At 42.1% G+C, this 18,853-nt stretch overlaps 1 protein-coding gene across 2 annotated transcripts in view; it reads left to right on the top strand.

Moving 5' to 3' along the window:
- The window catches only part of dip2a (disco-interacting protein 2 homolog A), an 89,056-nt gene that overhangs the window by 42,473 nt on the left and 27,730 nt on the right, over positions 1-18,853 (top strand). For both annotated transcript variants that reach the window (XM_080903403.1, XM_080903402.1), the window contains exons 2-5: positions 8,903-8,974; positions 13,807-13,926; positions 14,016-14,135; positions 17,364-17,633. In XM_080903403.1, coding sequence (XP_080759529.1) covers positions 8,903-8,974; positions 13,807-13,926; positions 14,016-14,135; positions 17,364-17,633 — 582 coding nt within the window. The remainder of the gene's footprint in view (positions 1-8,902; positions 8,975-13,806; positions 13,927-14,015; positions 14,136-17,363; positions 17,634-18,853) is intronic.

Genomic DNA, 18,853 nt, shown 5'->3' with positions numbered 1-18,853 from the left:
AAAACGGCAAAAATGCCTCACTTCCCCAAGAATGTCGTCATTCTGAAAATGTGCACACACACACTGAGGTGACCGGTTCACTCCGTCTTCCCCAGGGCTTCAGGCTTCTAATTTAACATAAACTAATCACCACGCTGTGTCAGCTTTTACATTTTTGTGTGTTCGCGTGTGTGCGCCGGCCTGACCCCTGCTCTGCTTTGGTATTCGCTGTGGAATTGATCTGCATCTGCTTCTTTGTGGGAGCTGGTGGAAGCGTTTTGCGTGTGTTCCTTTGATGTGTGCGCGTACAGTATCAGTGTTTATTTGTGACTGTTAATTATGCCCCCCCACCCCGCTGCCCTCCCTCTCTTGTCTGCTACCCCCAATCAGTGCACAGCTGCAGGGCCCCCCTGTGTAAGGCAGCGCTGCATCTAATGTCTTATTATTCACGCTGTCTGTCTGCTCACCAGCCGCACAGAGCCTGGGGGATGGAGGGGGATTTTAGGCTCTCAGTGTGTGTGCATGTGTGATGAGGGGGTTATGTATTAGCAAAGTGGTAATGGAGGGTTTGTTCGGTTTCCTAATTCGTTGGCACTACTTAATTAAAAGAGATACGACAGTGTGATTGAAGCTGTTGATGGATGGAGACCGAGAGACGCCCAGGCGGTTTAGGATCATGGTTGTCTGCGTGCGTGTGCGCGCCTCTCTCAGCATGTGTGAAAGGAAGAGGAAGTCATTACCTTTTAATCATGTCCTCTGTTATTCCTCCTTTTTCTCTCTCCTCTCTTTTCTCTCTTCATCCTCCTTTCTGTCTTGAAACTCTCCCCAAATCCGCCCCTTTCCCGTTTTTCCAGCTGGCTCTCAGTTTCAAGCTCCTTGTCATCCTCAATCAACCCAGGTCTCTTTTCTGCAGCACTTATCCTTCTTCCTTCCAACCCTGACTGTCTTTAACCTTCCACAAGGATGCGTGCCACATGAATGATCTTACACTGTGCATTCGTGTCATTCAGCCTGTCTTGAGCTGTTCAAAATAATAAATGTTCAATCGCATCTTCTTATTGCCTCGAGGTTGGGTTTTTTTTAAATTCTTTTTTTGAAAGGTACGACATTGGAGTGTGCAGCGGGAAGCCACATTGAGCATGCGAGTCAAAATAATTTGGTCTGTTATTGCTAAACTCTCGTCCAGTGTACAGTGCAATAAAAAAAAACTAGACTATACACAGTACTGTGCAAAAGTTGTGAGTCGCCCATCATCTTTTTGTATTTTACTTCCAAGGAGCCAGACTTGCTTGCAATTGTTTTGTTTTTTTAAAGTAGTCTTGAGCAACGGTTCTCCAGGTTTTCTGAAGGTTTTTCTGTGGACATTGGCTGCTTTTTCAGTCATTTTCAGTCCAGTTAACGCTGACCTATGAATCATTCATGTATAATAAAACATAAAGTCAAAGTAAAATTGATTTATATAGCACATTTAAAACAACAAATGTTGACCAAGGTGCTGTACAATTCAGATAATCAAAAGAAATAAAAGCACAGGGAAACATGATAAAAGGTAAGAAAAAGAATGATAAAATTAGAAGATTTGAGTAAGAAGTAAGATAAATAAAAGTAATACAAACTCTGATCTCCTCTGTGCTTTAATCTGGACCTCGGGACAGCCAGGAGCAATTGATCCGCAGACCTCAGTGATCTTGCAGGAGTGTACCAATTTAAAAGATCAGAAAAATAAAAGATCAAAAAATAAACAAGTACTAAAATCATAAGACAACTTTGTTCAAAATTGGTTATTTGCCGTGTCTTTAGGCACGTTGTTACAAAATCTCTCACTAAAGAAAGAATTTGAAAAATGTCAACGATAACACGGTTTGGCAGGCATTCGATAATATTTTTGCACAATTAAGGTGATTCCCAAAGAGCTACAGTGTTAGCTGAAATATCCGGTATATCTCAGCATGGTGTCTAGTATGTCCTTAAAAAGTTTGTTGAAACAGGACAAGTGGAGGACAAGAGCACAAGTGACAGGCCTAAAAACCGAACTACAGCCGATGAACAGTATCTGACAGTCTTGTCCTTAAGAAATAGGAAAAAATCCAACAAAGACCTGACAGATGCATCTGGCCCTTCAGTTCATCCCACCTACTGTTCTCCTCAACATCATGAAGCAGTGTGGGATCATCTTGACAGGGAACTGAACAAAAGGCAGCCAACATCTAAAGAAGAGCTTTGGAAGTCCAACAGAAAGCAGTGCAAGAACAACCCTGGTCACCTCAACAAACTGGAGGCAGCACTTTGTGCCTCATGTATCACAAACAGCCTCTAACTTTAGGTATAGCTTCATATTTATACAGATTCTACTAACCTAATCAGGGCTTTTCCCTAAATTAGAGGGATTGTGGAGCGCAATTATGCATGTGTCTGCAGTTTGTACTAAAGGCAATGACTATTCCTAGATGATTAATAATGTCTCTTAAACTTTTCTTCTCTTAAAATTTATCAAAAGCTCCATTAACACAGCAGCGTGAATGTAAGTTAGGTTCATTCGTGAGTGATCTGCCTACAAAAATTATTTCTCAACCACCTTTTGTCAAATAGATGGTAAAATCCAGTCGACTAAATATATTATCATAAATACAAAAATTGCCGTTAAATAGTTACTGTTTTCCTCAACAACAACTGAAATTACTAATTTGTTACCAAATTGTTCCTCAATTAACTTTTATAGTCAAATCAATCAATTAATTGACAATTTTTACATGTATAAATTCATAATAGTTTCATTAGGTTGAATTGCCTGTGATCATATTGTAGATGACCAACCTGAAATCTATGCAAAAAAACAGGTGAGATGATCTACTGTCTTTTATTGTGCAAGCGTGTGTGTGTGTGTGTGTGTGTGTGTGTGTGTGTGTGTGTTTACTAATCCAGGTTCATTAGCATGCATTCTCTCAAGCAATAATGCGCTTAATTATATTCAGGTATTCATTTAAACTCGCTGCCATAGGGCGAATTGGTAACTAAATCCTACAATGAAGTACTAATGTGCGCACACAGAAGGCTGATAAGCCCGGTGGGACTGCTGTCTCCCAAAAAAAAAAAGAACTTTAGAATAAAACAGAATAAAAAGGGGACAGCTTTTTCCTCTGAATCAAAGGTAAACCTAATCCTACCCCAGCATAGCTTCTGTTTCCCTCGAAAAATAAGGCAGAATTGTCCAGGAAGCAATGTTTTTGGAAATTGCAGTCTAATTTCTACAAACAGAGACGGGGTGGTTGTGTATTTAAAGGCAGGCGTGATCTGGCTGTCCGTGTGGATGCGTGTGGTTACAGCCACCCTCTAACACTGCTCAGAAATCTAAGGCTGTGGTTTCCTTCAGAGGCAGATAACCATTTTTGTGTACTGTAACATGACCTGTATGGACGTGTTGTTACAGGCCAGCAAACCTTCGTTATAGTTGTACAGTGTGTGAGAGGCTGGTATGTGGGAAGGTGGGGGGCAGGGGTCTGCTTTTGACACCCTAATCCTGCAGCCTAACGTGGCTTTGTAGAGACCTTAGCTGGGAGGAGAAACAAGGGATGGAGGGAGAGAGAGCAAGAGGGGGAAAAAAGGAGGGGTGTATCAGGGGCAGTGGAATGAAGAGGGGGTGTTGGGAGAGATGGGTTTTGAGAGAGGGCGAGAGGGAGGGGAGTGATATGAAGGCAGGATGAGGGTGATGGGGTTTGTTCATTCCTCCTGCTCTCACTATGAAAGGAAACAAAGGATGCTGAAGGGCTTGACTTATGACAGCAGGACTTCTTAAGAGTTTGCCTGGTAGCCCGTTTTAGCTGGTTAGCCTTGACTGCCTGAAATCTGCCGCTGGCCTCTTCTTCTGCTGCCCCTCCATCTCTCCATCTGTGCTGAAGACATCTCCTCGCTTCTCTGCATCTGGCTTCTGCATGTGAGTGAATCAGCCTCTCTTTCTGTGTGTGTGTGTGGTTTAGTTTAATACGGGTCGGCTGTGGTCTCTGTACACTTTATCCTTTTTATTTTACTTTTTCTCCCTGCTGCTCGCTTAGTGTTTTTGTCTTCTAGACGTCCTATTAAGCTAGACGTGTGGTCAAGCCTGTGGTGCGCTGCTCTGTCTCCATCTATCCGTCTATCTCATCCTCGTTTTGTGTCTGCGCTCTGTTTTCTCAGCAATGACGGGAATGTTTTCTAAAAAAAAACAGGAGAAGATACTCATTTCAGCTCAGCTGATGACAGGAATAATGCCCCAAACAGGTCACTTTGGCTCCTCAAATGATCGGCTGCAAATATGCAGTGAGAAAGTGACGAGATTTAAACGTCTGTTTAGGGTAAAGCTTAATCCACGCGTGTAAAACTGACAGTTGTTTGCCAGAGAGCTAATGCTAAGTGACAGCTGGCCACATCTGCTTTTTGCTGGAATCATCACACGAGCCTAGAGAGCAAATGCCGTCCTGCCTAAATATTTAGCTGTGGATTTCTGCGGCTGAAGGGCAGACGGCTTGATTGCTGGCTTGGCAGCTGCGTTGGCACATTGAGGGTCAGACTGGCACAGGAACTGACATTACGGATGGGTGGGGCCACCTACTTGGCTGGCGGTCACTTCAGAGAGGGTGGGAGGGCGGTGCAGACGCACAAGGGGTTTAATTATTCGACTGCTGGTTGGGGGGAAAATGGACACATTTGTACAGCATTAATCACCACAGCATATGTTTATCGATATGGTTAATAAAGCTTCCCCATGTTCCATATACTCGAATGGAAGACTTTTTCTTTTTGCCTTTTCTGGTATAATAAAACGAATATATTTGATTCATCAGTCAAAGCAAGCTATAGATAAAAGGCATTTTATCAAGAGGTTACGATGGACCTCTCAAATATTAGATGCTTTTTAAAACCAAATTTTTAAAATTGACTTTTAAACCAGGCTGAAATGTTGTATTTTTTTTTCATGTTTTTTTAAATTTCATTTTAAAATGTGCTTATAAATGAAGTCGACGCACATTTTTCTAATGTTTTATGAATCAAGCTATTAGCTGATTCATTAAGAACGGTATTAGGAAGCTGAGGTAAGAAAAAACTCAAAACATCTCAATCTGAGAACCACAAACAACAGAATCAGACTCTATGTAGGTCGAGACATGTTATCATGTGCTTCTTTCCCTGGTAGACTCATAGCAAAGCAAGCACACAGTCTGCCATCTACACACACACACGCACACTCAGAGCTGCTGTCTTTCCTACTTAGTTTGTTTGTTCGAGGTTTTGCACGTGAAAGTGATACCAAAGGACAGAGTTGAGAGCCTGAGTTGACACCTTGGATCTAAAAGAAAAGACAAAAGGATGGGTTTGACCTTACAGATGTACCGTTACTCTTCACATTAAAGTAAATCAAAGTTTAATTATATATATCCCTGATTTGCTGGTGCTGGCTTGTAGTGGAATGTGCTGCGTTTCAGAATCTCTCCCACCTGATTGAAGAGCTCCATCTGGGGAGATGCAGGGCAATTCTCTAATGGGCCTCATTGGAGAAACGTCTCCAGTCAGTAGCTATCAGTCAATTATGCTCAATAGCCATCAGTCAATTATAGTCCATAACACATAGCAGAGAACAGCAGGCTCTCTCTCTGTCACTGTTCAGCATGTCACAAGATTGGCCATCTATCCTTTTTTTTTTTTTTTACTCCCCCCAAATTGGATTCAGGCCTGGGTGAGAGGAATGTTGACCGTAATAGCATCGGGTAATGTGCCAGGAAAAACAAAGCTTATGGCCTGAGATGAATGACATTTTGTCACTTCAGATGGATGAACGTTAGCTTCACAAGACTAGCATTTATACTTTGAAAAAATGGGGCAGAGATATCACTCTGTTGTTTTTATTTTTCTCCTCTGGGAAGCTGGAGACATTATTTGAAACGAGAGAGTGTCTAGAGATAACAACATGACAGGGAGGGTTAGTATGTGTGGACGGCGACCCCTCAGCGGTTGAGATAAAGGTGAAGAGGTGATGGTGGAGGGGTGAAGTGGGAAAAAAGAGAAGGTTTTCCAGCTGAGCCCCCTGTCTTTCTCATCCCTTCCTCTTATGTTTTATTTATTTATTTATTTTTGGACCTGTCAAGTTCAGTTTTTGTCTCACCTCCCTGGTGCATTTTTGGAGTTGTAGTCTTTTCTTCACTGCTCAGTACACAGCACTGTTGTAAGTGCAGAAGGTCAAAGGGGGTCAAAAAGAGCGTTTGCCCTTTTGCTGTAAATATACTGCAAGTTACTGTGAATCCATTGTGGCTGTGCAGTGTAGCATAGATGTTACGTTGCCCTCTGTTCATCTTTCCATCTGTCTCCGCCCCTCCACCTTACTATCCTCGCCCTCCTTTGTTATTCCCCAGGCAGCAGGCCACATATTGACCCTTGACCCCTCCCGTTTTCCTCTTATGGAGGCAGTCAAAGATCAGACAGAAAGGGGAAATGAAGTGTCTGTCTGAACGATGCACATATGTGCAAACATATGCAAACTCACACACACATACACACTTAGATTGGACATATTGTAATGGTGCCTCAGCCTTTGTTTTGCTTTTTAGATTCGATTTAGGAGGTCACTGTCGCTCACTCAATACCTCCATATGTAATGACTATGCTGTTTGTTCCCAGATCAAAAGATTAGCTTCACTGAGACATAACTTGATGGATCGGGGTGTGCTAGGGCCTGCTTGGCCACTGAGGCTGAGAATTTGGAGCTGAGAATAGCCGTCCATTGTGTGCTTGTCAAGCTGGTTGGCTGCTGTGGTGTGCAAACTCAGACAGGCTGGCACACACGCAGACACGTACTGATGCACGAGCACACAAACACACACAAACTGAGAACTTATCACCAGAAAGAGTCAGTGTCAGGTCAGCCGACTCGGCCCGTGGACAGCGCTGTATTGTTGCTGGCCTCTGTCTGTCCTGCACATTTAACAGTGCAGGCATTCTGCGGTTACTGGTGACTCAGGACCAGCGCGCTGCGTGGCAACCAGCGGGACCGACAACACCTGCCCTCACACTGTCGCACTGTTGTGTTTAAGAGGCTTAAAGACCAACAAGCAAAGCGAGCCACGGGAAGACTTTGTTAGAATAACCGCAACATTACTAAATACATTTCTAAAGTAGATGCACAGAAATGGGACGCACTGTGTGACCAGGCTGAAGTTAAACAATATTGACCTTTTCTGAGATTGTATTAAAGAGGCAAGATCCATGAATATTCCCTAAGGTAGAATCACACGAGAGGACGTTTAATCAAGTTTTTTTTTCCAGATAGCTTTATGGTGGACTAAATCCTTTACACTTGACATCCAACCTCATGACCCCAACTGAGAGCCTATAGAAATGGATTTAAAGAGCACAGTGTGATATCTATTCAAGTGCCAAAACCCAGTGGAAGCTGATATGGAAATCTTCCTTTGACTTTTATGTTCATTACTAAAGGGTTAAAAGAAGAATATGTTGCACCAAGTGTCTGCTTGGCTGTACAAACAGCCTGGATGTCTGTCAGGCACATTTTCCCCAAAGCACCTCCTCTCTTACAGTTTTGTTGCCAGTTCTGTTTGTTTACATCCATCTTCAGAGGTGTTGGAGCTTGTTATCGAGGTTACATGGAAGCATAACTGTGCACTGATGGTTTGTGTTTGAAGAGAGAAGCTGTCAGTCAGTCAGCCCTCTCTGATTGAATCAATGCGCCTTTTGTCAACAAAAGTCTCCACCCCGTCAGCCTCCTCCTGGCCCACAGCAGTGCCTGTTATACAGAAACACAATGACATTTTACAACCACGGAACCACCCATGAGCCAGAAACACTCCGAACTCAGCGACCTACTTTGCTGTCTTTTGAACAGACCTCATGTGGACACTGATGCCTTGCAACATTTTTGGCCTTTTGGTGACACTGTCATTTAGTGGTGGGTTCACTTTTTCTAAGCTTTTAAGTCACCCTGAAAAGATGCTGTATGTGATTTGCAGCAAAAAAAGGCTGAAAAGGCGTGGCTGGTAAAGAAATGTTGCAGATGGTCTGACCTTGGCAGAGCCCTGATCTGAAAATCATTCATTCAGTGTGTGATTACAAGTAGAGGGAGAAAACACTGAGATGGCCTAAATTAAAAGGACAGTAGCAAGTTTTTCATGCTTGCAAAGAAAAAGCCATCAGTCACATGTAAAAATGTTGGAGAAGAGGTAGCCTCATCAAAGATTTTACTTTGATTCATGTTTTTGTGCTTTCATCACTTTGTGTGAAATTAATAGAAATAGGAAAACATATTCATGGCATTATACTTTTATTGCTTATAACATTGCACAGTTGAATACGACGTATGCGACGCATTAAGTAATAGCGTATACTATACGTTATTACTTAATGTAATACCTCGACCCTCTCTCTGTCTGTCTGCCTCCTTCTAACCTCATTTGCCTCTTTCTTCATTTATTATATTTAACTTCCAGGCATGGAAAAGCTTACACATTGATACTCTTTTCAAATGTGACTACTAAATGACGCGCAGCCTCCAATCCTATTTAACATACTGTGTGGAGACTGACTGAGGCGGACTCGCGTAGTGCTGACAGCAGCATTTTTGACTTTTTGGGAAAATAATGAGGGGGGAAAAATTCCAGATGCATGAGTCAAATGATTTTTTTAAATACCACTTCCTCAGCTGACACCACCATTGAGGAATTCAGAGGCAATTCTGCACACGAGCATACTTATCAGCTGTTATTTTTTCTTTCTTTTTGAACTCTAGTGCACATGAACAATTAGGAGAGGGCTGGTCATTTGCAAACCCAACCTGCTTCTGGTGCTCTGTGGTGCCAGTGTAACCAGCCCGGCTGAGCTAATGACTCATCTCTCTCTCTCTTTTGCTCTCCCTCTCTCTGTTCCTCTGTCTCTGTCTGTACAGGGGACATCACTCAGAAGGGCTATGAGAAGAAAAGAGGCAAGCTGTTGGCACCGTACATCCCACAGATACAAGGTAAGGTACACAGGCCTGTGAGAAATTCTCTCTATTAGCATAGCAGTTAGCCCGGTGTCCCTACAGCAACAAACAGAACAAGGAATGGGATTTTAAAAGTTAACAATACAGAGTACAGGATGAGCTTTACTTTTAGGATAAACCACTGTGTAGTGGTGAGACAAGCAAAACAAATCATTTTAATGAGTGGATTATCACAATCTAGACTTTACTCAGATGGTTAGGGGGTTCCTGTGATCTCTGGTGGTCATGTGACCCTTGGCTCTGTTAGCCCTCTGTCATACTGATTTAAAAACAAGAGGAGGAAGACACAATGAAGAGTATCTGAACATATTTTTCGATGCTGTTCCAATAATGCAAATGTAGAGCTCTGCATTGTGTGATGATGCGTTGTTGTTCTTTATTTATTTTAGCCAGCTTGTGCATATTTGTGCTCACCAACCTGTGTTGGGCAGTAGGTGTTTGGAGAAGAGAGGCGGTGTGAAGTTCATCCCTGGTATTTGACTGGGCTGGGAGCTTCTTCTACTTTTTTGCATCCAGCGTGCTTCTTGCCCCTGATTATGCAGTCGTTTCTGTTGCTTCTGGCCGCCCATAAATCGAGGTGGTTTGCGGCGAATCCCAAAAAGGAGCTGCTGTCTGTTTGCTTCATGCTTCTCCTCTATCTATCTAGGGTCCAGAGGAGTTTTTGGTTTGGCCTGATCTCTCGACACCAAGCCTAAGTGGAAACCAGTCTGGTGTGGGCTCCTCGCACAAGGGTTTCCACTGAAGTTAGCAGGGCTGTTATTTAGCTTAAGGCAGATCATCATCTTCATTCTCCAGCTCCTTATTTCTTGTCATCACACGGGGCGGTGTGTTGTCTTTGTGTCTTTCATGCTGTAGTTCATTCAGTCTTTTTTTTTTTTAAATAAGAGAAGTTATAGATACAGAGTAGAAATCAGATTGCTTATGAGTCAGTGATATTCTTTATATACAACAAATGCACGTATTGGAATGAATAGATGTGTTGTTATTTAGTGCTGCTTCATTGAATTGGTGGTTAAGCCTTAGTAGCTGCACTGTTAAAGTGGTTAAGTAGACTATGTGTTTCTGCTGACCTCCATATACAATTTCATAAGCTGTTTTACGGCTTTATATTTCTGTTGTCATCACTTGTTTATATTTCACTGTTTGGGCTGCAAATTATCGCTGTCAGTGCTCGCTCCTCTGTGCAATAAAACTGGATAGCTTTCTTGTCTGTGTGTAAAAGAAGGTTTATTAGCATCAAATTAAGTTTCTAGAGAGAGCAGCCTTGAGTTAATTGTTTTTTTCATTTTCAGTTTATGAATGCAGCCATTTGCTAAAGCACATTTGAGCCTTGGAAGCGATACACACGTCATCAACCACCATGCCGTAAGTAAGCGTTGGCATCAGACAGGTGGTAAAAATTCATCAGGGCCCACTGTGGACCAATAATGACATCTGCTGTGATGGAGCACGCCTCTTATTGGCTCAGTGTGGCGTGTGTCTGTAGTGTGTTCTGCCCAGCAACCGGGTCTGGTGTCCTGGCTTGTTTTATAGACCTGCTTCTTCTGGGAGGTGGGGGAAAGGCCGTCGTGTGACTGAGCTGTCAGAGCGGCTATATGAGGGACCAGCATATATTAATGTGTGCGTGTATCCATGCTTAGTGTGGCTTTATGAGTCAGACACCATGCGATGCATGTCTTTAAATGTCCTCAGGCTTTATTTTGTCTGTGTAATGTTTGAAACTCATGTTGTTTTGTAGGTTTAGTTGGAGCGTGTGAATGTTGCTCAGCTTTGCAGCGTATCTGTTGCTGCTGTCTGAGAGTTGCTGACAGTGTGGAGCTCACTGATCCCCCACTAAGCTGCCGCTGAAAAGCCAGGACGGCCTGATAGCTGACTGGCTGGGTGTCTGATGGAACAGCAAGCTAAATGCTGGTTCTAACTGGCTGCATGTGGTGTGGCCTGTCCCCAACAACCTGTTTACTAAATGGTAGACTGACGAGGGAAGCCACTCTGCATGGTTCATTGGATCAGGTTAAAAGAGACCACAGCACCAGAAAAGCTCCAAAACTGACGACAGTCTGGTACTCAAGGTTATTTTTTTTGATGGAACTATTAATGTTGGCACTCATTTATCCATGTTTGGTTCTTCTTATGTCTCTCAGTTCAGTATTAAAGAACTGTCTGTTCTTTTTACACCACTCATTCAACTATAATTTAGAAACTGGTCCGTGTTATCATTTTTTTTTATATATTTTATGTGTACAGAATAGTCAGTTAGGGATGTTGTTAACCAAAGAACATTTGATTGACAGAAAATTAACCAATTATTCAAGGAATTGAAAATGAACACATCATCTTTTGATTAACTAAACTGGAAAGGTCATTGAGTTCACTCTACCTGCTAGCCTTTTTAGCCTAAGCTAATTTTAAATAAACCTAAAATATAAATTTGCATTGTATGATGTTATTTGAACCTTTGTTATTTTATTTTAACCCTAGAAAACCAATGGGGTCAGAGCCGACCCCATTGGTTTTCTAGGGAAACCATGGGGTCAAATTTGACCCCATGGGTTCTCCAGGGTTAAAATGATGAAAATGGTTAAACAGTTTCCATCATCATGAGAGGAGGCTTGGTCTAACCAACTGTAACCAACTGGATTCAGATCCAGATGTGACTGGATGCATCTGTAGGCATAAAACGACGATTAAATGGTAAATGGCCTGCATTTGTATAGCGCTTTTCTAGTCCATAGGACCCCAAAGCGCTTTACACTACATTCAGTCATTCACCCATTCACACACACATTCACACACTGGCGATGGCAAGCTACGTTGTAGCCACAGCTGCCCTGGGGCGCACTGACAGAGGCGAGGCTGCCGGACACAGGCGCCACCGGGCCCTCTGACCACCACCAGTAGGCAAACATGGGGTTAGTATCTTGCCCAAGGATATTTGACATGCAGCCCGGAGGCAGCCTGGGATCGAACCACCGACCTTCTGATTAGTGGCTGACCTGCTCTGCCACCTGAGCTACAGCCACCCAATTAAATCAAACATATTAACATTAGTCTCCAGGTTGAATATAATAGCTTATTACAAACCCTGATATTTTCACATTTAAAAAGCACAAGTTGTTGTACTATTATAATGCAGAGGAGTTGTCTTGCTGCTTTTTAATGATATGTCAGACCGGCCCTTGAGGTGGGGTGTGCAATTCCCTCAATGTTTATTTACATGAGTGTCCAGATTTTCAGTAAACTGTCTTTAAACATTATGATTATTAGCGTTGCTCCTAGCCTTTTCTGGTACTCTATGACATGTTTTGACATGTATGTTAGATAACCACTTTATAATCATGATTACCTATCAAGAGGTGTGTCTTGCTTCTAACCCTATGAGACCGGGGATAGGCTCCAGCCGCCTTGACTTTGAACCAGATAGGTTGAAGGCGATAGATATGGATGGATGACATGTTGGTGGATTGAATGAATGGATGGTACTTTTTGTTTTGTGCAGCTGTGCTGTCTGTAACTTTAGATTATTTGGTAGACATCTGATCCTAATTTATCTCATGCACAGAGACGGCTTGTTACTCACATAAAAATGTTTGTGTATTTATTCAGTTCTGTATTTGCAGCTTTGATGGTTTAATGTGCAGTGTTCAGGTATCACAAACTGGATGTTTCTACTCAAATGCATTTCTAAAGTGAAAGTGAAAATTGGCAGGAATCAGTGGAAACATGGCACTAGTTTGAATTGTTTTGTTTCTGAATTTTGACCTTTTTTTGTCTTGTGATGGGGAAAATGTAGTTATAAATCCTTGCATGTGGTGTTGATAGTAAAGTCTCTATCCCATTGTGCCTCCTGCTGTCCTTTAGTGCTGCTTAAAATAACATCTCAGTACTTGTTACAGCGATGTTGCCTATGTATTTCTTTAATGTGCACATTTTATTATTGATCGTTTCTGTGTGCACTTAAATTTTAAACAAGAAGAAAAATTTGCTCTATTACACAATTGGGGATTTTATGCAAATGGTTCCCTGGCAACATGTCCATTGCTCACCTCCCTGTCAAAAAGTTCGCTGTTTTCAAACTTTGGATGTGCTTTACATTTACATTTATCTCATTTGGACTCATTAAGTCCTCTGCACTCATCTGTTGTTTTTAAGTTTCCCGTATTTATTTTCCCTCCAACATGCTTCTTATACATCCCATTGAGAGCGTCGGAGGGAGAAGAGAAGCCAGTGCTAGGAAGATTACTAATGGAGTTTGTATTGTGACCTTCCTTCAGGCAGTAGTCATCAGTTTCCCCTCTGATGCTCACCACTACTTAGTTAATGAAGCTCAAATGAGGATTGCATAAGCCAAAGTGTGAATCACTGCCTGACAACCTCGTGCACAGTGAGGTTGCCTGGTTCGTGGGTTCGATAATTTTAGAACATTACAGTTAGAAGATGTTGTCTTTTTGACATTCATGGTGCTTAATCACCTCCTTCCAGTTACGTCTGTGTAATTTGCATTTTCCTCCTTTGGAAAACTTGGAGGCAGCAGAGAAGCAGTGAGAGAGGCTGGTTTAATTAAAGTGAAAACTTTCTCAATTCTAAACTACTGCACTCAAACAGAGCGGTCTAAGTAGGGATTACCATTAAGCTTGTGGAAACTTTATCTAGTCAAGCAGTGTTGGGCACCATTGGTCTATGTCCAAGACACATTTTGCGTAGAGTTTGTTGGCACGTCTCTGTTATTGATATTGGTACACTGTTAAAGAACATATATATTTTTTTGTTTCTGTTATAAACGATCTTCTCCCTGCCTTGTTTCTCTACAGGTGTAGATCCATCTCTGCAAATCGACAACAGGATCCAAGCCTCGTCCCAAGTTGCTCTTCAAGGTTCCAAATCCAACAAGTCTCGGGCTGCCAACACCCGGGATGAGCGCTTCAGATCTGGTAATCATGTTTCTGTACTGCCAAAAAGTTTTAAACGTCTTGTGTTTCTCTTTTATTCTGTAGCTAAGCCGAGTTAATGCGTTTCTTAGATCTGCACACAGAAGCCGTCCAAGCAGCTTTGGCAAAGTACAAAGAGAGGAAGATGCCCATGCCCTCCAAGAGACGGTCCGTGCTAGTTCAGTCTTCTGTAGAGGCATGCACCCCGCCAGGTGAGACCCCTGCTCCTTTAAATCACCTGCATCCCAGTTGGTTCTGCTCGTTCTCACTGGGTTGTTTGTTTGATATGTTCCCATGAGCTGTCGAGTGTAGGATGCTGAAACTCCATTGTGTCCACTGATCAAAAATTATGATGTCAAGCATTTGCTGCTGGAAAGAAAATATGCGGTTTGCTGAATGTGTCCATTCTTCGCGACTATAAAAGACTCGGTTCTGACCGTTGTGTTCCCAGAGAGACCTTCCTACACGAGTGGCAGAATGAATGCATAACCAGATTTTGAGCATCATCTTGAAATGTCGACCTTTTGCCTGTTTGCATAACAGTTTGTATTGTGTGGGCAGTTCATTAGAATTTATGTGATTTCACAGCTTTCCAGCAGCTTCTTGTTTTCCCAAGAGTTTCAGGGCCAAAAGAGCCTTGTGCATGTGTTGTTATCTTTCATTAAATAATCTGTAGGAGATTTTATAGAGGGCTTTTCAAACACTGCCGTGATTTTTATCAAGTGGGGGACCTTAAAACTTCAAGTCTTGGATAAAAAGAGAGGACACAGCGGTGGAGCAAGTAACCGGATTAAGAGCTCAGACACAGTGGTGTGAATAGAAGAAGGAGAGGGACTTTTCATGGCTGTTTTGAGTTTCTCTGAGTGAACTATTGTACTTGAATTAGTCACATACATGAGACTGATATATGTGTAATGTACATACAAGGTGATCTGATGATCTGCTGCTTTTGTAAAGACGACGGCAGCTATTGTTTCTACATTTGTCTGGTTAGTCAGCAGAGAAGACAAGAACAGACAAGAAACATCAGATGAGGGTTATACCATGCAACACAGGCCGTCACCTGAACAGCTTCTGCACATTCAGCCAAACACTTGTCAAACACTTACTTTAAGTATGAATGCGTGAGTGGATGTACAGACCAGTAGGTGCAGTATACGCAAAACTTTAGTAATGGCAATCAATCAGTCCGTTGGTTGTTTGTTCCACTGCTTTGCTTAAGTTGGAAAGACTACAACATAACATCATACCCCCCTCAAGAGGAATTGTAGTAACCCTGTAATAACTCTCATATATCATCTAGTATCTGGATTAAATTTCAACGTGTCACGTTCTCTGGCTTCTGAACAAAAAACTGCCCAACAAAAGACATTCCCATCAGCCTGTGCTGTACAATATATCCAATAAATATCAGCATGTTGACATCATAATTGAGAACACGTCTGTACCCTGATGCTATCAACATTGAACTCAAAACCAACTGTGCACGAGTGCAACGCTTTGATTGCTAAACTGGAATTATTGTACCTAGCCTTGTATCCTATGCTGTATCCTAGATCATAGCCTGATATGAGTGCAACAAGAAAGTCTTTTAATAAACAGGAAACAAGGCAGAAAGCAGTTGTCAGTTTGCTTACAATGCTAATGTGTCGCGTTAAAAAAAGACTCTCCATCATGATCTTGCATTTGCCAATTAAAATTCATTTTCTATAGACATAAATCAGTGAAAATAAGCTCAGCCTTTTAACTGCTGAAGCTTCGTTAGTTTCCCTGTTTTTGTTCATTTGTACTTGAAGTCGATCTCAGCGTATCTGCTACTCTCCCTGCTCACAGTTTGTCTCTTAAATATCTCTCTGGCTCAGTCTTCACTGCCTCTTCTGGTTTTTGACTACTTTGTGGTGAAAAATAGCACCCCTCTCCACCCTTTTTTTTTTTTTTGTATCCGTCCACCTCTCAATTTCTGCTTTGCATGTCTTCTTTAACCCTCTATTTCACTCTTCTGCAGGGTAACTGTGCCAAGGTTACCAAGATAGGGAGGCAGATTGGAGTGAGGAATAACAAACTGAATCATAAATGTGAGATAAACTGCACGAGTCCACCGGCTGTAGAGGCATTAAATTGGTTTGTTATAATCACACCTCCTTTAACCTTCCGCTAACAGCCTCTCCAAGACTAAGGAAAGTCGAAGCAGTACTTTCAATGTCTCAATTTGTTGGACTTTACTTGAAACTGTGTACTGTGGGAGATTAGTGGGATTAATTACATGAAGGCTCATTAGCTTAGAGAACATCCATCAGGCACGTGCTGATCACACATGAAGTCATAGCCCCTTTTCTTCTAGACAGTACTCTTTTTCTTTTTCTCCCCCTCTTCTCTCAGTGACTCGTTGTCCAGTTAATCAAAAGCACGATGAATTTTAGTGTAGCAGTTTTCTATGATTGCATGAGTTTTATTGTTTTCTTGGGGTTTAGTGAGTAGGTATTTTACATGGTCTGGGATGAATAATGCCAAAAGCTGGGAAGTTGGTGATTTTATAAACAGTTAGGACAATTTTTTTTATCCAAAAATGCATGATAGTGAACTGCACTTTCACTGAACTCTGTTCTCAGCAGAATTCATAATGCAAGACTAGTCTGCTGCTGGGTAACTTGACAGATGAAGTGGAATATGTTCATTTTAAATGATCATTACATTACTTTGAAGCTGTTCCTGTTTCGGCTATTTTTGAAGAGACCAACTGCTCACAGTTGCCTCGAGGGAGAGAAAATAAAATCACCAGTGTCTGGTTTTGAGTTTGAGTCCAAGTGACATGAAAAAGGGAATTTATTATACTAACAGTTTATGTTTGTATTGTGTGCAACTACAGTATGTAGTTATGTGTTATTGCAATTGTCTTGAGGTAGAAATTCAGCCTTAATTAATAGCTAGGCAATATGTAAGTGTGCTGACATGCTCAGAAGAAAGCTCCCATCTATTTTGTTTTTGATCATTCATATTTTTGATGACTGCAGCTCAGTATACCAGACACCTAATTTACTCTCCCTCCTTTTCATCATCATCTTCAAATATGCAACACCCAGTCTCTCCTTTGATACATGTGTTGCAGTTTTATACATATATATTGCACATGTCGTTGCAGTGTGGCTGCTTACAGGCAAATATTAAAAACATAGTAGTGAAGCCATGAGAGATTTAAAAACAAGCATCTCTCAGCCGAATTAACTTCCATCCCCATTAAAGTCATCCTACCCATCCCCTGGCTTATATGTACTCTATCAGTATGTATAAGTAGAATAAAGTGTCATCTGCATATCATCTAAACCCTGCGCAAGTGTTCCAGGTTTTCCCATCTTGATTGTTTTTCCTGGTGACACTGTAGACAGCCCCATGTTCTTTGTCCTCTGTTATGACGCTGCCCTGTCTTGACCTGTCAAACACAGACACCTCCTCAGCGTCAGAAGACGAGGGCTCGCTGCGCCGACAGGGACGTCTGACCACCTCCACGCCCTACCAGGGCCACAGCCACCCAGCTGTTGAGCACTGGTTTAACCGTGTCATCCAGGGTTCGTCCACCTCATCCTCCGCGTCATCCACTTCATCCCACCCGGGAGGGAGATCCGTCACCACCACCAACACCACTGCCCACGCAGCCCTGAACGTCAATGCCGCAGCCACCGCTCTGGCAGACCTTATGGCACACACCCATCTAGGTCAGTGACGCACGCACACAGTTTCAGATACTTTTAGCTGTTGCAGTTTTTAGTTGGTCAGTATTGCATTTCATGATTTAGTTTGACCTCCTTCATTCCTTCATTCTAGATTGAGATGATGTGTTTAAGCCAAGCAAGAAAGCCATTATAAATGGTTTTTCTGTTTCGATTGCATTTCAGTTCAGTTCAAACAGGAATTTATAAATGGACACTTGCCTTCTTAGCTGTCTGCGTTGAAATTCTTTGTTCTTTATGCAGATAGGTTTTATATATGTACATACAAACAATTTAGGGAGTCGAAGACTGAGTTTTATGCTTTTTCCATTATCCTCATTTTGTTAAATTCGGCAGAATATATGGTAGATACGATAACTGCTTCCAAGTCAGATTTGTCATCATATCAAAGGTGACATCTTAACCTGTGTTATGTACCGCAGACTGTTTAATCGCAGATAGACAGCACTGTCCTACACATCGATTGCTTTCTGAAGCCTTCTCTCCCTCTAGATACAAAAAAGCACTCGATGATGACAAGACAAAAGGGACCCAACGACTGAGTTTTAATTCCCGTCTTTCTAGTTAGCCATCCTCGTCTGCCATCTCACTGTCATTCGATCATGTGGAGAAGCTCTCAGCCACATATCTGTCAAAACCGCTTGTTCCATGTTGCCACGTGAGTGTCACGGGCTAGTTAATGAGATTTGGTGGATTTATCACCATTAGTCTCGCTGCAGCTGCAATGTAAGATGGTGTCTTGCTTACTTGTGTGCACGTTTGTATGTGTGCGTACATGTGTGTGCATGTGTTGCTGGTAAGGCGATATCCTATTAGGATGGAGCTGCCTGGTTTTATTTTTTCACTAGCTCGTTTCCCCTCAAGGCTGCTGTCATAAAACAGCAGCAGCGACTTGTGCTGAATGAAGCTGTAAATAAATCTCCCATATTGCCTTGTTCCTCTGCCCCTCAGACACTGATTCTGTCATCCACTTCAACAGGAGACACTAAAAATACTATATGTAGTTAAAGGAACACCAGTTCTCAATGTGGAGTTTTTTTTTAAATCTCTTTGAAAACCACTTCCATACATTTGCATAAGAAAAAAATATGCACAAGTGCTCATCCCAAAAGTTGGAACCACTGACATCAGCTGTTATGAGCAGGGTTACTGCGATTGGCAGATGCTCCCCATAAACACTGTTTTCCATAATTTTCAGACCTTGG

This window comes from Rhamphochromis sp. 'chilingali' (assembly GCF_963969265.1).
Source record: "Rhamphochromis sp. 'chilingali' genome assembly, chromosome: 14".
Lineage (NCBI taxonomy): Eukaryota > Metazoa > Chordata > Actinopteri > Cichliformes > Cichlidae > Rhamphochromis > Rhamphochromis sp. 'chilingali'.
Note: the sequence above shows the minus strand (reverse complement) of the source record. Positions and strands in the feature narration are given on the sequence as shown.